Source organism: Mirounga angustirostris, unplaced genomic scaffold (assembly GCF_029215605.1).
Source record: "Mirounga angustirostris isolate CCGP_5_RB_7025 unplaced genomic scaffold, mMirAng1.0.hap1 SCAF_5, whole genome shotgun sequence".
In the NCBI taxonomy this organism is placed as follows: Eukaryota; Metazoa; Chordata; class Mammalia; order Carnivora; family Phocidae; genus Mirounga; species Mirounga angustirostris.
This window is the reverse complement of record NW_026991713.1, coordinates 75555806-75575321: the sequence shown is the minus strand read 5'-3', so window position 1 is coordinate 75575321 and position 19516 is coordinate 75555806. Positions and strand designations below refer to the sequence as shown.

The window sequence follows — 19516 nt, the reverse complement described above, 5'->3', positions numbered from 1 at the left end:
TTACCCGCCAGCTCGTCGGGCTCCAGCCCGCTGTCTGCGTCGATCCCGCACAGCACGAAGTAGTGCGCGAAGCGGCAGGCGGTCGGGGAGGAGCCCGAGCCCGAGCCGGGCGCCGCGCCGCTCCCGCTCATCCCGGCCGCGCTGCTCCTGCCGCCGCCGCCTCTCGGGAAGGCTCGCCGCTCCGGCTGCGGGCTCCGCGCGCCTGTCCTAGGGCGACACCGGCGCGCCCATGGCCGCGCAGCCGCCGCTCGTCACCGCAGCCTCGCTCCTCGCCCGGCGCCGGAGAAGCGGCCGCGAGCTCGCGCCCAGTCGGTCCCGATCCCGGTCCCGGGTGGGGGAGGGGCGCGCAGGGGGAGTGTCGGCGTGAGAGGCTCGCGCCGCCGCAGCTGCGCTCGCGAACTGGAAGCCGCGGCGTCTGGCGCCCGCCGGTCAGCTGAGCGGCGCTCGGGCTGTGGGAGCGCTGGAAGGGCGGGGGCGCCGAGGACCGGCGCGTGGGGTGGGAGGGGGCGGAGAGGAGGGCGCGCTCGCGAGGGACGGGAGCGCGCTCTCAGGTCCTGTGTGCGCGCGCGCCCCGCGGGCTGCGAGGGAGCGCCTGGCGCGGGCAGGCTTCGTGCGGGCCAGCCGGGGCCGCGGCGCAGGGGGCGGCCGCACTCACGCCTGCTGGCCTCCGCCAGCCTGGAAGGTTAGCCGCAGCGCGGGGTTCTGTCTTCCAAAGGAGATGCTACCTATCCTAAAAAAAAAAAAAAAAGCAGCTTTAGGGAAGGTTAACAGCCAGTCTGAGATCATTTCCCACAACGGCCTGGACCATCAACCTCTTTTAAACTGTTACATGTGAAAATTAATTAATTAATTAATTAAATTAAATAAACTGTTACATGTGGAAATGCCTGTCTCGTTTTAAGATCTTAGTCCTTGAATCTTCCCTCAGCCCTCACCCCCATCTACAAGCTATCCTTACTCAGTGAATTCGTGACAACTCAATATCCACAAAGCGTTGAGACTTCTAAAAGGACAGTTGCCTACCCCCTGCCCCCGTTCTGTAATTTATCCTGACATTTTCCAGGTCGGTGTAAAGTAGCCAAGGCACTCCTGTCCCCCAGCTCTGTACCCAATTGATATTATCAGCTCTCCCTGCAGGTACAATTGGAGGCTGATAAGGCAACAGGAATTAGACCCTGAACTCTGCTCCTCACAAGGCCATGGCTTTCTTACCCTGCTCTTCCCTCTGAGATTCCATTCTACAGGAGTTCACCAAGCAGGTTTTATTCCTTTGAAAGGTGAAAAACCGAATCGATCCAGTTCCACATTGTCACGCCTTCCGCACCACTCCCTGCTCTTCTTTAAGGATTTGGGTATAAGGTGGCCTGGGGGGGGGGGGGGGGCATCACTAATACCACTGGTAGGCACGCAAACCTTCCAGGCAGGTAGACTGAGAAACGAACAATTATTTGACTGAATAATGTTCTTCCTGGAAGATAGGTATGCGTGCATACCATCATTTAATGTAGCTTCTATCCTCACTTTCTCTCTTCAATTTTGAAATGTAAGAAGAATTAAAAAATCAGGGTGAACGACAGCCTGGGTAATTGACCTTTCGCTCCTGTTGCACCCTGCCCTCTTTCTTCAAAGCACTTGTAATGACTTTTTCTGTTTGTCTTAGCTAGATTGTAAGCTCCACAGAGCAGAAGTCGTGCTCTGTGTTTCATCATATTTCTAGTATCTAGCAGAACCCTGGTCCCACTGAGTCCTTCAATTTATTTTTTTTAAGATTTTATTTTATTTACTTGACAGAGAGAACACGAGAGAGGGAACACAAGCAGGGGCAGAGAGAGAGGGAGAAGCAGGCTGCCTGCTGAGCAGGGAGCCCTATGTGGGGCTCCATCCCAGGACCCTGGGATCATGACCTAAGCGGAAGGCAGACGCTTAAGGACTGAGCCACCCAGGAGTACCCCCTTCAATCTATTTTTTTTTTTTTTAAGATTTTTATTTATTTATTTGACAGAGAGAGACACAGCGATAGAGGGAACACAAGCAGGGGGAGTGGGAGAGGGAGAAGCAGGCTTCCCGCTGAGCAGGGAGCCCGATGCGGGGCTCGATTCCAGGACACTGGGATCATGACCTGAGCCGAAGGCAGACGCTCAACGACTGAGCCACCCAGGCGCCCCCCCTTCAATCTATTTTTATTGAATGAATGAAAGAAAGGTTATCCAGGTAGTAAAAAGTTGTTGATGCTACTAGGAAATATACAAACTTTAATATCTGTAACATTTATGAACATATGCTAACTTTGTGTTATACAATGATTGCTTCTCCTCCTATAGAGAGTACTGAAATACATAAAACAATTTCACTAAAAAGGAGGAGAGGGAGTGTATGTGTTTCTCCTATTTTTGGTGATCACCTCTTACAAAATGTTTGTTAGATTCTAGATTAATCAAACAAAGCACAATAGAAAATGAATTTACCGTCTGCACTAACCACGAAACATGTCATTTTTTGTTCACTTGAAAAGCAATTGATTTATGAGTTTGTAAGCCCTGCGTTAATGTTGTTAAGATGAAAAAATTGAAAGAAACCCAAATAGAATGCATTGAATTATGAGATATAAATCTCATCAAAATAGACAAAATCTCCAAAATCTTTCCTAAAGCTTCCATGACAATAGTCACACAATATAAATTTAAACTTTAATTTGAAAATACCTGGGTACATTCCTAATTATCACTTCAGAATGACACTGTGTAGGTATATTCTGCATTAAATTGCAATGAAATAAAAGGATAATCAAGAATTAACTATATATCATTGCATACATGTTTTTCTCTAAAATAATGACATAGAAATACTTTAGCTAAGCAAATAAAAAATGACTTGAAATAAATTGTCCAAAATATTTAAATTGTGTTGAAGAGGAGAGAGATCATATGCCTCTTCCCGTGCTGGGACACCCCTTGTCAATACCATTCTTCATCTCCACCAGGCCATGCACATATATGCAAAACCAAGACAGAAGGAATTGCTAAAGTAACTTCAGAGCCCCAGACATTCATTGGACAATGCTTTACTAACAGAAGCTCTATATGCCACCAGGTTAGCAGTGTTCAGTCAAGGACTCACTCTTCAGCTTCCCTCTGACAGCAGACCTTAGCTCAGCCACTCCAAGCATAAATCATGCCCTCCATTTGAGGATTTACCAGACTCCTTCAGAGGTAGCAAGTCATTGCTCAGATACTTAAGAGCATTGCCTTCCATTCTGCTGTTGTTCCTTGTATGTTTGCTGCCTGAATTGAGAACCTGCAGAGGAGGCACTAATCCCAACTTTAACCTCTAAATAGCACAAAACATGCCAAATAATCACGATTCCAACAAAAGGAAATCCTGAGTGACATTTTCTTCTGCCAGGGTTTTAGCTTTCTGGGAAAATCTTATCACAACAAAAGTTTATTTGGAAAATTGATTATCATATTCTCTCATCATAGTTTCAGAAAAAGGGTTAGTTTATGCCAATAAGAGTTTGGTAGCAAAATAAATGACTCACAGTTTTGCCTAAACCTGTTTCTACCTTTTACAGTGAATCCAATACTATTAAGAATCTTTTTATGTAAGTTATTGTGCTAATGCTTTGAGAATATGAAATTTAAAAAGACATGATCCCTCCTCTTCAGGAGTTTATAGTCTAGTAGAAAGGAAAATATTTTTCAAAGGTAATTAAAAGACCAAAAAGAGAAAATAAAAAGTAAAATCTGGTATATTCCACATGACAAATTCAAAAAGCAATACAGGATTTAGTGAGCAGAGATGTCAAATCTTCTTAAGGAATTCAGTAAGATATTATGAAAGTGATAACTTTTGAGATGGGCCTTACAAGAGCAATAGGATTTCATGAGTTAGAGATGGGAGGGGAGACATTCCAGGCACAGAAGAAATGACTGGGGTGAAAAGTGTGTAGAGGGAGGAAAAAAAGTGCATAGAGGACCGTAGTTCAGTTGCAGCCAGAGCATAAAGAATCTTGAACACCAGGCGAGTAGGGTTGACTCACTTTTTTATATTCTTTTCTTACCTGAGGGATTTGATACCTGAATGCTGGCTTTGAGTCAGTTTGACACAAAATATTTGAGATCAGCTAAACCAGTCTTCTCACTTTACAAATAAAAATATCTAAGTCTCACAGAATTTTGGTGATTTACCCAAACACACATTGTTAGTGGCAGAACCAGGAGCAAAGTTTAAAAGATTGCACTGTAACATTGTAGGATTTTAAAGGCATTTTCATTTCTAATATCTCCAAATCTATGAAATTTCTTTATCTGAGTTGACTAATCTTTCTCCTGTATGCTGCTTACTTCTTTTTAGTAATCCACTTTGGAATTTGATTATTTTTTCGTTTTATAATGGAAAATTTTCAAATATAAAGACTAGAATAATGAACCTCTATATACCCATCACCTAGTTTTAATATTAGCATTGTGCCATTTTTGTTTCATCTATTTGTTTGTTACCAAAGTAGTCGAAAGGAAGTGAGTCATATTATTTTGACATTTTGATTACGTTTTTTTATCTGAAGTTTCACATGAATGTTTCCTTACTTTCTCAATGAAATCCCCAGACCTCCTTTTCTCCCTTTACCTCACATAAAATGTCCAACATTAGTTCCTATTCATCATCTAGTCCTAGTCTCATACTCTTTTTCCCCAATAATACTATCGTAGATTCAATTCTTTTCTCAAGACTGCCTCCTTCTTCTGAGAACCCCTTTTCTTCATTCCATCTAAATTGTTCTCTTGGGAGCTACAATGATATGATACAACTTCACACACCCATTTCTCCCTCCTCTCTCTACAGTTGACTGATCTAGAAGAAGGCTTGTGGCCCAAGGTGCGCCAATGAGTCCTTTCCCATTGGTCTTGGACTTAGGGCCCAGAGAGTTGAGATGGTTGCTCTGCAGGTAGCCAATGCTGTAAGCTGAAAAATTCAGGAGCTATCAGTAGTCACACTTCTATTATACGAAGAAAGATAGTGAGAGGGAAGAATGAGGCTGACAATCAGAACAGAGAAGACAAACAGAGCAAGCATCCTGTACTGTGATCATGAATTTAACTTTTTTTGGAATCTCACTATTACAATGTTTGTAGTGCATTTGTCTGACAAAGAACTTCTATCCAGAATGTTTAAAGAACTCTTACAACTCAAAAGTAAGACAAGGCAGGGAGGGTATGTGCTCTGGTAAGCGCTGTGAATTGTGCAAGGCTGTTGAATCTCAGATCTGTACCTCTGAAACAAATAATGCAATATATGTTAAGGAAAAAAAAAAGAAGAAGAAGGTAGCGGGAGGGGAAGAATGAAGCGGGGGAAATCGGAGGGGTAGACGAACCATGAGAGATGATGGACTCTGAAAAACAAACAGGGTTCTAGAGGGGAGGGGGTGGGAGGATGGGTTAGCCTGGTGTTGGGTATTGAGGAGGGCACATTCTGCATGGAGCACTGGGTGTTATGCACAAACAATGAATCATGGAACACTTCATCTAAAACTAATGATGTAATGTATGGGGATTAACATAAGAATAGAAAAATTTTCCAATAAAAAGAATAGAATAATATGTACAATAAATATGATTCAATATAAAAAAAAAAGTAAGACAAGGCAATTCTTTAATTGGCAAAATATTTGAACAAATATTTCACAACAGAAAATATGCAAATGACCCATAAGTGCAGGAAAAAAAGGCCCAACATCACTATTTCAACATGTAGAGATGAAAAGATGACTAAATTACATCAGGAATGACAAAACCACAAAAAGATACCACTAGATGCACTAGATGCACTAGAATGGCTAAAATTTAAAAGACTGACAATACCAAGTGTTGGGAAAGATGTAGGTATTGCTAGCGGGAGTGCAAAGTGCTACCATGTGGTAGTTTCTTACCAGGTTAAACAAACACTTCTTATCAAGTTAAACAAACACTTAGCATATGTCCAGAGAAAACCCATTCTTATGTACTTCCCAAGAAAAATGGAAACATATGATCACATAGGTTTGTTCTTACAAGTGTTCATAGCAGCTTTATTCATACGAGTCCCAAACTAGAAAAAACCCATGCTAACTATCAATTTATTGTCTCTCAGGTTTGAATCCATCCTTCTTCACGCTGCTTTGTGATATTAGAGCAGGAACCTGTAAGCATTTGTCCTCTGCTAGCTGGCAGCCTTTGTCAAATTGAGGGCACTGGAGGGACTCTACAAGAAATATATCAGCAGGAAGGCACTTACCTTCTGGGTTCTGGTTCTTTTTCCATAGTTTTATTCAGAATGGGTGCTAACACTTGTAACACTCACCTCTGAGTCACAGTTCTAGCCACAGTCTCAGATCGTGTTCTTCCCACTCTCAGACTGCTGTTACAGATTGGCTCCTGGCCACCCGCATCATCTCGTAACTGCAGCCCATCGAGGGTGCAGCTCCAGACCATGTCCTTGGGCAAGTTTCTTCACAACTGACAAGCAGGTTGTGCATTCCTATGGTGGCCACACTCTTTTTGAAGAGGTCAGAATCAGGGACTCCTGGGTGGTTCAATTGTTAAACATCTGCCTTTGGCTCAGGTCATGATTCCAGGGTCCTGGGATCGAATCCTGCATCGGGCTCCTTGCCCAGGAGAGAGCCTATTTCTCCCTCTGCCTGCAGCTCCCCCTGCTTGTGCTCTCTCTCTCTCTAATAAATAAAATCTTAAAAAAGAAAAAAAAGAGTTCAGAATCAAAGCCTTGTGGGGGGCAAGGCATCTTCTTCTAAGTCCTTGGTTCCTCCTGAGTCTGCTCCCCTTCACCCTGCTTACTACTTCTAGTTCCTCTTGTACCCCTTTAAGTCATTAACTACCTTTTATTAGTTAACAATTATATTAAATTCTCCTGTTCAGATGACTGGTTTCTGTCTTTCGACAGAGGTACAACCCAGATGGCCATCATCAGATGAATGGATAAGTAGATTGGTATACTCATTCCATGAGCTACTACTCACTAGTAAAGAGGATGAACTACTGATCCATGCAACCAGGTGATGGCTGTCAGAAATTTGCTGAACAAGAGGCGCCACATGCAGAAGAGTCCATAGCGTATTAGTGCATTTATATGAAGTTCTAAAATGGCAGAAAGCAGATCAATGGCAGCCTGGGGCCAGGGGTTGGGTGGGATAGGGAACTGACCACAAAAGAGCACAAGAGAAAAAATCTTATATCTTGATTATGGTGATCATTTCACAGATATATACATTTGTCAAAGCCCATTGAATTGTCCTCTCAAAATGGGTGAGTTTTAATATACCTAAATTATACTTCAATAAAATCTATTTAAAAAGAAAAAAAAAGCCAAAAGATGTATGGTGATTTTTAAGTGCATTCTATATTTCAAAACTTTACAAGTTCCAAAGTTCCAATCATTTTAGTTGATTGACAAGAACTGATTTAAGTTCTTACAAAAGTCTTGTTCAACGTTCATGTTGAGCTGGCATTTTTTGAGGTAGTTAGGTGTGCTGGCGAAGGGGACAGCCTCCAGAGGCACACTCCCTGTGCTCAGATCTCACTTCTTCCTTCCTTACCTATAAGAAAATTTTCTTATGGTTATTAAGCTTTAATTTCCTTATTTGTACAGTTGGGATCAAAACAGGATTGGTATGAAGTTCAAAGGAGATAATATGTATAGAGTGCTTAGCCTAGTGCCTGGTACACAGAAAACATAGAGTACATGAAGATATTGTTTCTATGTGCCAGGCATTGAGCTAAATATTTTAACATATGATATCTCATTATCTGACTGTTAACAGAAGTTATGGCATCAGAAAACCAGTGCTTGGATATTATTGTAAATATTTGAAATTCTTTTCTTTCTTCCTTTCTTTTCTTCCTTTCTTTTCTTTCTTTCTTTCTTTCTTTCTTTCTTTCTTTCTTTCTTTCTTTCTTTCTTTCTTTCTTTCTTTCTCTCCTTCCTTCCTTCCTTTCTTTCTTCTTTCTTTCTTTCCTTCTCTTTTCTTTTAAAGAGGGGAAGGGGGGTGAGAGAGAGGCAGAGGGAGAGGAAGAGAGAGAATCCCAGGCAGGCTCCACACCCCCAGCATGGAGCCCGATACAGGGCTCCATCTCACAACCCTGAGATCATGATGTGAGCCGAAATTGAGAGCCGGACACCTAACCAACTGAACCACCCAGGCGCCCATAAATATTCAAAATTCCTTTTTTTAAAAAGACTTATTTATTTATTTATTTGAGAGAGAGAGAGAAAGAGCACCTAGAGGGAGAGGGAGAAGCAGACTCTTAATAAAAATTCTAAGAGGTCCAGTGCTTCTTAGGTAGCATCCTATATATAGCAGAATATAGCAGGACATGACCAATTATAATCATGTGCAGCCAGCGGGGACATCAGACCCTAGCCCTGGCCCCACTCAATGATGTCTGATAAACAATGGAGGGTGATGGCATTGGGAAGACCCTGAGTCTGTGCTCAGATAATAGCATAAGTGGAGTTTGGCTGTCAAACTTGGCACACATCTCTTGGGCCACATCTCTAGATGGTGTCTAGACAGTAAACAAAAGGGGTCATAAGATTCAGTTGTTGAAAAGGGGGACAGAAGGGAGACTCCAATGCAGGTCATTCAGAAGTCTGGGCAAGCAGTGAACCTCAGGAGGTCACAGGAGTCACAGTCTCTGCAGTTGGACTAGGAAGTGAAGATTATATATGGGTTGAATTGTGTCTTCCCCAAAGATATGTCCAAGTCCTGATCCCTGTTACTTCTGAATGTAACTTTATTTGGGGATAGGGTCATTGCTGATATAATTAAGTTAGAGATCTCAAGATGAGGGCCTCTGGATTTAGGGGGGGCCCTAAATCTAATTCTGATGTCCTTATAAGAGAAAGGGAGATTTGGGACACAGAGATACATAGAAGGGAAGGCCATGTGAAGACAGAGGCAGATTGGAGTGATGTTGCCACCAGCCAAGGAATGCCAAGATTTGCCTGGAGACCCTGAAGCTAGGAGAGAGCCCTGGAATGGATTGTCCCTCACAGCCTCTAGAAGGATCCAACCCTGCCAGTACCTTAACTTTGACCTTCTGGCCCCCAGAACTGAGGACATCTATTTCTGTTCTTTTAGGCCCCCAAGTTTGTGGAAATTTGTTGCAGCAGCCCTAGGAAAATAACACAGAGGGGAACTGGCAAAGCCCTGTCTGAGAAAGGAAATGGCGACTTAGGTTACCAAAGTTGGACCCAAGATACATCAGACTGGGGGCTCATCAAGGGAGAGTGACTTTGCATATAAGATAGGAGCCTAATCTCAATAACATAAGCACAATAACAAATTCTAAATAGAAAATGCAGGGACTAGGGGCGCCTGGGTGGCTCAGTCGGTTGGCATCTACCTTTGGCTCAGGTCATGATCCCAGGGTCCTGGGATCGAGCCCTGCATTGGGCTCCCTGCTCCACGGGGAGTCTGCTTCTCCCTCTCCTGTTCCCCCTGCTTGTGCTCTCTCTCTCTCTCTCTCTGTCAAATAAATAAATAAAATCTTTTAAAAAAAGAAAATGCAGGGACTAGATTGGGTAGAAGGTCTAGATTTGAAGCAGAAAATGGGGCAAGGATAGGCCTGGAAAATCACATTCAAGTGTTTCCATCTGTGGGAAGGAAAAGCCCCCCAAACACCAGAACCTGAAACAGTGCAGTATTGGGTTTTAAAAGGTCAATAAGCAAGTTCATCTTTCTGCCCCAAGATCAGAACCAATTGAGAAGACACAGGACACCAAGAGGTGGAGAACAAAATACACTCTATTACCAATAATGCTGATTAGAAGATAGAAATTTATTTTTTATTTTTTATTTTCATAGATTTTTTTATTTATTTGACAGCAAGAGAGACAGCAAGAGAGGGAACGTAAGCAGGGGGAGTGGGAGAGGGAGAAGCAGGCTTCCCTCTGAGCAGGGAGCCCGATGTGGGACTCAATCCCAGGACCCTGGGATCATGACCTGAGCCGAAGGCAGACGCTTAACGACTGAGCCACCCAGGTGCCCCTGAGAAGAGAGAAATTTAGATCTGTGGACAAAAAGACTTGCTATAGGGGCGCCTGGGTGGCTCAGTCAGTTGGGCTTCTGCCTTCGGCTCAGGTCATGATCCCAGGGTCCTGGGACGGACTCCCCACTCAGCATGGATTCTGCTTCTTCCTCTCCCTCTGCTCCTTCCCTCCCCCTGCTCATGCTCTCTCTCTCTCTCTCAAATAATAAATAAAATCTTTAAAAAAAAAAAAAAAAGACTTGCCGTATTACTCCCTGTCCCTCCAACTTCCTCTTCCCTTAGGCCAGACCCTGGCGCAGCACAGAGGAGGGGATATTTGAGCCTGCAGGGCATCTACATTTATCCTAGTATTGCTGTCCCATTTAAACTCCAGGCAGAAAGAAAATAGCTAAATCTCCAGTGTTTGCAACCTTTAATTAGATTAGCTCTATCCAGTGGAGAAGTGAGCATGAATGTCAGAATTTGGTGTCCACCAGTCAGGGGAGGACGAAGTAAGGGGTTACTTCTTTAGAAGTCCCTCTCTATGGAAACGTGAGGCCAGAGGAAAGGAAGTTTCCTCTCTAAGAGGTGGTTGTTCAATCAGAAACTATTCCCCATCTCCCTCACTGTGTAGCATTCTTATTTGGGTGGGATTGGCCTTATTCTTAGCCCTAGGCTGAGGATTTGTGAACTTATGTCCCTTGTAAGAGTAATTGATTCAGAAATGGACAGTTAGGGCACCTGCGTGGCTCAGATGGTTAAGCATCTGCCTTCAGCTCAGGTCATGATCCCAGAGTCCTGGGATCGAGTCCCGCATCAGGCTCCCTGCTCCTTGGGAGCCTGCTTCTCCCTCTGCCTCTCTCTCTCTGTCTGTCATGAATAAATAAATAAAATCTTTAAAAAAAAAAAAAAAAAAGAAATGGACAGTTATCCTAAGTTGGTCTAATTAGTGTGAGGTTCCGGACTTCTATTTGGTAGCTGGAGGAAGGAACACCCTCTTTTTGCCTTGGATATAAATAAGGAAGCATTCAGTCCCTAGAATTGCCAGTAGCCCTATAAGGAAAGCCAGGCCAAGGATGAAGCCAACATACAAAAAAGGGCAGAGCCAAGAGAAACTCTAGAAAGTAGAGTATATGGGGTGTCTGGGTGGCTCAGTCAGTTAAACGTCTGCCTTCAACTCAGGTCATAATCTCAGGGTCCTGGGATCGAGTCCCGCATCAGGCTCCCTGCTCAGCTGGGAGTCTGCTTCTCCTTCTGCCTCTCCCCCTTGCGCATGCTCTCTCTCTCTCAAATAAATAAATAAAATCATAAATAAACAAATAAATAAATAGAGTATATCATGAACTCTGGATCAAATCACACAGGAAACCTGCCCAATATCTCTCATTTGTCAGTTAATATAAGCCAATACATTCATCCTATTGTTTCAGCCAGTAGGACTTGGTTCTTTTACTTGCAAGTAAAAGTATGCCGTCCCCCTCCAAATAAGGGGCTTGATCTCTAAGTTCCCTTTCATTTAAAAAAATTATATCCTAGGGGCACCTGGGTGGCTCAGTCATTAAGCGTCTGCCTTCGACCTAGGTCATGATCCCAGGGTCCTGGGATCGAGCCCCACATCGGGCTCCCTGCTCTGCGGGGAGCCTGCTTCTCCCTCTCCCACTCCCCCTGCTTGTGTTCCCTCTCTCGCTGTGTCTCTCTCTGTCAAATAAATAAAATCTTAAAAAAAAAAAAATTATATCCTAGGGCGCCTGGGTGGCTCAGTTGGTTAAGCGACTGCCTTCAGCTCAGGTCATGATCCTGGAGTCCCTGGATCGAGTCCTGCATTGGGCTCCCTGCTCGGCGGGGAGTCTGCTTCTCCCTCTGACCCTCCCCCCTCTCATGTGCTCTCTCTCTCTCATTCTCTCTCTCAAATAAATAAATAAAATCTTTTAAAAAAAATCTTTAAAAAAAAAATTATATCCTAAATTTAATAGGAAAGAAATATATAATTCCATATTCTGGAAAAAAATCCCAGGGCCATCTCTTCTTAAGGAGGTGACAATGTTATGCCAAGAGAGCCTCAGGCAGCTAATGCATGCTGTCCTCTAGAATCAAGGCCCATAGGATGAGTAAGGTATTTTAGCAGTCTTCTATAGAAAACATTTTCCTTGGTTGGCTAGGTCCCTTCTTGCCAGACCAAGGTTGAGAATACAAGAATAGCAATTAAAATGTGTACTTTCTATCAAAATTCAGAACACTCATATCCTTTGATTCATCATTTCTGCTTCTCAGAATCTCTCTTATAAAAACACATAAGCAAAGGATATATGTGCAGTGATGTTTCCTGAAACATTGTTCATGATATTAAAAAGGGGGAGACAATCTTATTTCTACCAGGAGGAAATGGTTGTATAAATTCTGGTATATCCATACAATGCAATGCTAAGAATGAGGTTGCACTGATAGGAAACAATTATCTAACATATAATTGAATGGAAAAATCAAGAAATAAAAATATATGGTATGATCTTACTATGTTCAAAATAAACTGGATACATGTTTGTGCTTAAAAAAAACATGAAGGGCTTCTATCTTTTATTTTTCACATTTTTATATTGTTAAAAATTTTTACAACAGGCATCTATTGCTTCTGTAATTCAAAATCTTTCTTTTTTTTTTAATTTTTTTTTTTTTTTTTTAAGATTTTATTTATTTGCGAGAGAGAGAATGAGAGACAGAGAGCATGAGAGGGAGGAGGGTCAGAGGGAGAAGCAGACTCCCTGCTGAGCAGGGAGCCCGACGTGGGACTCGGTCCCGGGACTCCGGGATCATGACCTGAGCCGAAGGCAGTCGCTCAACCAACTGAGCCACCCAGGCGCCCCCAAAATCTTTCTTTTTTAAGTGTGTATATGTATCTTTCTGTGAGAAAAGATTATCAACATTGTGAATCATGGTTATGATTATGTAAATAAACTTGTAACTATTGTATTGACTTATTTTTTTTTTTAAAGATTTTATTTATTATTTATTTGACAGAGAGACACAGTGAGAGAGGGAACACAAGCAGGGGGAGTGGGAGAGGGAGAAGCAGGCCTCCCGCCAAGCAGGGAGCCCGATGTGGGGCTCGATCCCAGGACCCTGGGATCATGACCCGAGCCGAAGGCAGACGCTTAACGACTGAGCCACCCAGGTGCCCCTATTGTATTGACTTATTGAGACTAATTCAAATGACTATACATATATTCATAGATACATATATACACATGTATGCATGGTCATTAATTATTCAACAATTCTTATTGTGTGCTTACCATAAATCTGGCAGTGTTCTAGGGATATGTCAATGAGTAAAAGTCTTATAGATATATTGTACTGCACATATACAGATCCAAAATAGTCTCAAGAATGTAAGTAAAATTTTTTTGAGAGAGAGAGTGTGAGAGCCTGCGGGAGCAAGTTGGGGGGGGGGGGCGGGCAGAGGGAGAAGGAGAGGGACAATCTTAAGCAGGTTCCAGGCCCAGTGCAGAGCCCAGTGTGGGGCTCCATCTCACAACCCTGAGATCACGACCTGAGCCAAAATCAAGAGTCAGATGCTAAGAATGTAAGCGAATATTGAAATGAAGCAAAATATATATGTTTATTTATGTATAATTTTTAAGCATCAAAAACATTTAATTTGGTTAATCAGTGATGAACTTGACTTCATGTTATAAATTGGTAACCTTTCCCAATTTCATCTATAAACTTCATAGTTGAAAGCACTGAACTGGATAGCCGAATAAGTATATTTTGGAAGCAACATCTTTAGACCCTTACCACATGCCAGAATTTCAACTTGAGTTCTCAGTTCCAGACTTGACATACAATTTCTTTTTCTTTTTTTTTAAGTAGGCTCCATGCCCAGCATGGAGCCCAACTTAGGGCCTGAACTCACAACCCTGAGATCGAGACCTGAGCTGAGATCAAGAGTCGGATGCTTAACTGACTGAGCCACCCAGGTGCCCCGAGTATTGCAATATTAATTAATTCAGATATATAAATCTTTTCTTTTCAACTTGTGTAGCTGAGAGCTTCTGGAGGTCAGGAACTGTTTTCTCTTTCCTCACAATCATACATCACAGTTTATTCTTTCAGAAATTTGATTGACTAAATGCATCCCTCAGCTTCCTCAACAAAGAACGTACATTTAAACTAAAAATAGAAGGCAGATCCTCTGTGCTTTTCAGTCATAATCAATATGACTATTCATGAGGTAATTATTTTAAGCTTAGCAATTTAGATATAATCCCATCATTGAATTAGGCTTTAGATCATAGAGAGAAATTTCAGGATGTTTATTCACCTTAGCTCGCTTCTAAGCAACTGTTATCCTTCAAACTTATAGCCCCCCCGATAGGCATCATTTCTAGGGAGCAATTTTAGCTTACATAATAGTTTTTTGGAATATACTGTGGAAAGTACCTATCCTGTTTTAGGAAAACTATGGACTCTCTCTTTCTCTCTCTCTCTCTCTTTTAAAGAATTCTTCTCCTATGACGATTTCCTTGAACTGCAGACTCAAACAATAATTAAAGGTAGCAAGAAAGATGCCGGGAGAAAAGCCAATTTAATTGTATTAGCCTGAATAATTGTTTCTGACTTCCAGCTTGCCCATTGTGATTTTTTTTTTTTGGCAGAAAAAAAATTAATATCAGACTCCAACAATCTTCAAACAAGTAACAATTATAATCTGGTGGGTATCTATTTAAAGTAACAGAATCCAAGGCAACACAAGAGGCTTAATTTTAGACATGCATGTTATTAGCTACGAGTAGGAAAGAGCATTATCTGGTAGTAGAGAGCCTGGAGCTTGAGACCACCTTTTAAAATTTATACTCTCATTTCTTCAAGGTTTGAGTCGAATTAAATAACTTCAACTCCTGGTATTTAGCCGCTCTACCCTTAAATTGGTTAAGTTTGCTTACCCCTTTATCACTACACAACATTGTTGACTATGAAGATTATCAGAACACAAATTCTTTGTCTCAGTTCAGGCTGCTATGACAAATTACCATAGACTGGGTGGCTTACACAATAGAAATTTATTGCTCACAGTTCTGAAGTCTAGGAAGCCTAAGATTAAGGTGCCAGCAGATTGGCGTCTGGAAAGAGCCCTCTTCCTGGCTTGCAGGCAGCCATCTTTGTACTATGTCCTCGAAAGTGGGTGGAGAAGCAGTGAAAAGGGTTCAGAGTATCTTATTTAGTGATTGATATATGTGTATATTAAATAGTTTATAGCTAGAAATGTTAAAATATCATGGAGTGACCTTTCCCACATTGTTGGGTAAAAAGTGAGTTGTGGAGACTCCTCCAAGGCAAAAATATGGTTGGATTGTAATAAAGAACTAAGTCAATGACAAATGAAAAATTCTAACCTAAAACAAAAAATTACTGAAAAATGGAAAGCTTGCTAAGTTAACATCTGAATTGAGACGCTAAAATGTCTGTCTTGTCTAGTGATGTATTTTAAAATGTTACCACTGGCTACAGGCAGTAGCTACCCCAAAGTAGCAATTAATGTGACAGCAGTTGAATGTTAAGACCAAAGTAGGGGGAGTTATTTACTCTCATTGCTATGATTGGAAGTGTATAGGAGGTCCCCAGAAGCTACTCTAAAGGAGGTTATGGATAAATACACACTACTTCTTTTTTTTTTTTAAAGATTTTATTTATTTATTTGAGACAGAGAGAATGAGAGAGAGAGAGAGCACATGAGAGGGGGGAGGGTCAGAGGGAGAAGCAGACTCCCTGCCGAGCAGGGAGCCCGATGCGGGACTCGATCCCGGGACTCCAGGGTCATGACCTGAGCCGAAGGCAGTCGCTTAACCAACTGAGCCACCCAGGCGCCCCAATACACACTACTTTTTATGTTGATCTTGAAATGTACAATTGCACAAAATCCGTTCAAGGAATAAAACCTAAAGTGAGTAAAATATAGAACAATTCACAGACTTGGATCCTGTGTGTTCTTTTTTGAATAGCAGCCACAGTCTCCAAACATTGGATAAATATTGAACTCTTGTCTTAAACTTTTTGTTATGGAAATTTTCAAACATACACAGAGTAGAAAGAATAGAATAATGAGCCCTCACGTATCTATTACCTCATGTATCTATTACTATTCAACATTTACCAACATATGACCAGTCTTGTTTATAACCCTGCTGTCCCCTGACCCCAACCACAATAGATTGTTTAAAATCAACTGTCAGACCTGGAGGTAATGTAACATTGTGTGCCAACTGTATTTCAATTAAAAAAAAAAAAACCCTCTGGGGGTGGGGGGATGGGGTAACTGGGTGACGCGGGTATTAAAGAGGGCACATGATGTAATGAGCACTGGGTGTTATATACAACTGATGAATCACTGAACTCTACCTCTGAAACTAATAATATACTATATGTTAATTAATTGAATTTAAATAAAAAATAAATTAAAAAAACCCCTCAACAATTAAATGAAATAAACTGTCAGATATCATATTATTTCACCAGAAGATACTGTAGTATATATAAGAGATTAAGACTTTTTAAAAGCATAATCATAATGCCATTTTCACACTTAAAGAAATGAACACCTTCATATAAATCATATACAGTCAGTAATATTAAAAGTCTTGCTTACAGCCATCTAATTTAGATAATATTTAGTAGTAATACAACATTTTTTCAGATTGAACTTTACAGGAATCTGAATTTTTGAGTTTAAGTATTTCCATGCAATACTTGCACTGTTTTGTTGTGTTGAAATTACGTTAAAATGAATATATCTTACAAATCACATTCCCGGGGCGCCTGGGTGGCTCAGTCGTTAACCGTGTGCCTTTGGCTCAGGTCATGACCCCGGGGTCCTGGGATCGAGCCCTGCATCAGGCTCCCTGCTCGGTGGGGAGCCTGCTTCTCCCTCTCCTTCTACTGCTCCTCCTGCTTTTGCTTTCTCTCACTCTCTCTCCTGCTGTCAAATAAATAAATAAAATCTTTTAAAAAAATGTACATACCTTAAATAAATAATACTTTATTGCTAAAACAAAATGCTAACCATCACTGAGCATTCAGCTAATCATAATCACTTATCACAGACCACCATAACAAATATAATAATAATGAAAAAGTTTGAAACATTGTGAGAATTACCAAAATGTGACACAGAGAGACAACATGAGCAAATGCTATTGGAAAAATGGCACTAATAGATGCTCAACTCAGAGTTGATGCAACCCTTCCATTTATAAAAAATGCAGTATCTGCAAAGCACAATAATGCAAAGTGCAATAAAATGAAGTATGCCTGTACAAGAATAACATGAAAAGCACATGTTCCTCTTCTTCTTGTAATACAGTTAAATAAAGTATACAAATTATTGCAGGCTGGATTATAATTGTGAAATATTGGAAGAAACTTAAGTGCCCATACATAGGAGAGTGGTTGAATCAACTATGGCACATCCACACAATGGAGGACTAGGCAACTGTACAAAAGAATGAGGAAGAACTCTATAAACCAATATAGAGAAATTTCCAAAACATGTAGTTAAGTGACAAAAAATCCAAAAGAACATCTATAGTATGCAACCCTTAAGGTGAGAAAGAAGGGTATATGTAAGAAAACACACTCATATCTGCTCCTTGGGGAAAAAAAATACAAGAAGGATAACAAGAATCTAAACAGACTGGTTACAGGGGACAAATGGGGAAGAAGTGGAAATAAGTGAGGAGAATGAGATCATGGTAGCAGGATGAGGAGGAAATAAAACAGCTGGGAGCATGATGCTGGAGCCAGATGCCTAATCTTGGGCTCCAGCACTTATAATACAACGCATCAGTCTGGAACAGAGCCTGACACAAAGCAAATGCTAAACGAATGCCACTTATTACTAAATTTAGCCTTAAGTATTTTTACAGTTTTTGTCAACTATTGTGACTAGACTATTTGCCCATTTTAATCTATAGATGCTTATTTCTAGAATTGTGAAAACATTGATTTTATACCTTTTGTATGTTTATCTTGAATGCAGCTACCATATTAATATTTTCATTGATTCTAGTAGGTTTTTTGTTTGTTTGCTTTTTACTAGAGTCCTTAGGATTTCCAGGCATAAATCTTAAAATCAGCCCAAAGGAATAATTTTATCTTTTCTTTTCCAGGGTATATGCCAGCTTTTTTTCACTTTTAAAAAATCTTACTGAATTTATTAGAAGATTTAAGATACTAAAAATTATAGTGATAGATGGCATCCCTGTCTAGTTCCAAATTTTAATATTTCACCATTTAAAATAGGAAAAAGATGGAAATAATTTAAAGGAAAAGATCAATCAATTCCATTACATTACAATTTAAATACTCTGTTCATCAAAAGACCCCATAAAGAAAATGAAAACTACAAACTGGAAGAAGATACTTGGTACACATATATAATCCTGACAAAGATTAGGAGGATTAGAACCCAGAAAATGTAAGTAACTTTTACAAATTAGTAAGAAACACCAAACAACTCACGAGAAAAATGGGGGAAAAGTGTTGGGGCAGGTTTTGACTTCAAGGGACAATTAATTGTGGAGAAGTGGCTAGGAGATAAATGGGGAAAGCCAGTGAAAGATAAGGGTTATCTTATTTTAGTACGGTTTGTTTATGTAACCTCATCTTGGTGCCGGCTCTCCATCTCCATTGATAGGAGTTCCTTTCCTCTTCCTGGCACCAGAGAAGGGGGACACTTTCACAAATGGAAATTTATGCCATGCTTTTAGGCAGTAAAGGGAAGGGCAGAGAACTGTTCCCACATCTGTTGATTTTCAATTGCCTTTAGCCCGAAATATCTCTTATGCCAAAGTGGCATATTTGGGGGTAGCATATCCTGAACATCTTTGAAGGCATATACAAACATGTCAGGAATTAACAGCCAATGAGAAAATAAAAATAATCACAATCTCACTAGTAATCTGAGCAAGGTAAACTAAAGCCATAATGTGATATAATTTTGTACCCACAATATTGCCAAATAAAAAAAAAAAGAAAGTAAGTGTTGCTGAGGATGTGGAGCAATAGGCAATCTTATACACTGCTGATGGGAGTCTGAATTGGTGTGTTCACTTTGGAAATCAATTAGGCATTATCTGGAAAAGCTGCAATGGATGTGCCCTATGACTCAGCAATTCTACTTCCTGGTCATGTTCCCTGCAGAAACTCTTGCATGTGGGCGCAAGAAGGCTATAAGAATGCTCATAGCTGGATTGCTTGTAATGGTAAAACACTGGAAACTGCCCTTATGTCCTCAAATAGAATGAAAAATAAAGTATGATATGATAATATAATAAAATACTAACATTATTGAAAATAAACTACAGCTACATGAGTTAAAACAATCTATACATTTCATAGACATAATGTTAAGTGAAAAAAACAAGCTGCCAAGAAATATAATATAGTACTGATTCCACTTATAGTAAGTTAAAATGCAAAAATAAAACTGTACGTTTTAAGGA

At 40.9% G+C, this 19516-nt stretch overlaps 1 protein-coding gene across 4 annotated transcripts in view; it reads right to left on the bottom strand.

Moving 5' to 3' along the window:
* Positions 1–441, bottom strand: part of DENND5B (DENN domain containing 5B) — a 188972-nt gene extending 188531 nt beyond the window's left edge. For 2 of the 4 annotated variants that reach the window (XM_045873671.3, XM_045873672.3), the window contains exon 1: positions 5–441. In XM_045873671.3, the coding sequence (XP_045729627.2) occupies positions 5–131 (127 nt within the window). In that variant the 5' untranslated portion in view covers positions 132–441. The remainder of the gene's footprint in view (positions 1–4) is intronic. The other 2 variants (XM_045873667.3, XM_045873668.3) reach the window with 1 other exon arrangement.
* Positions 442–19516: the final 19075 nt, after the last annotated feature.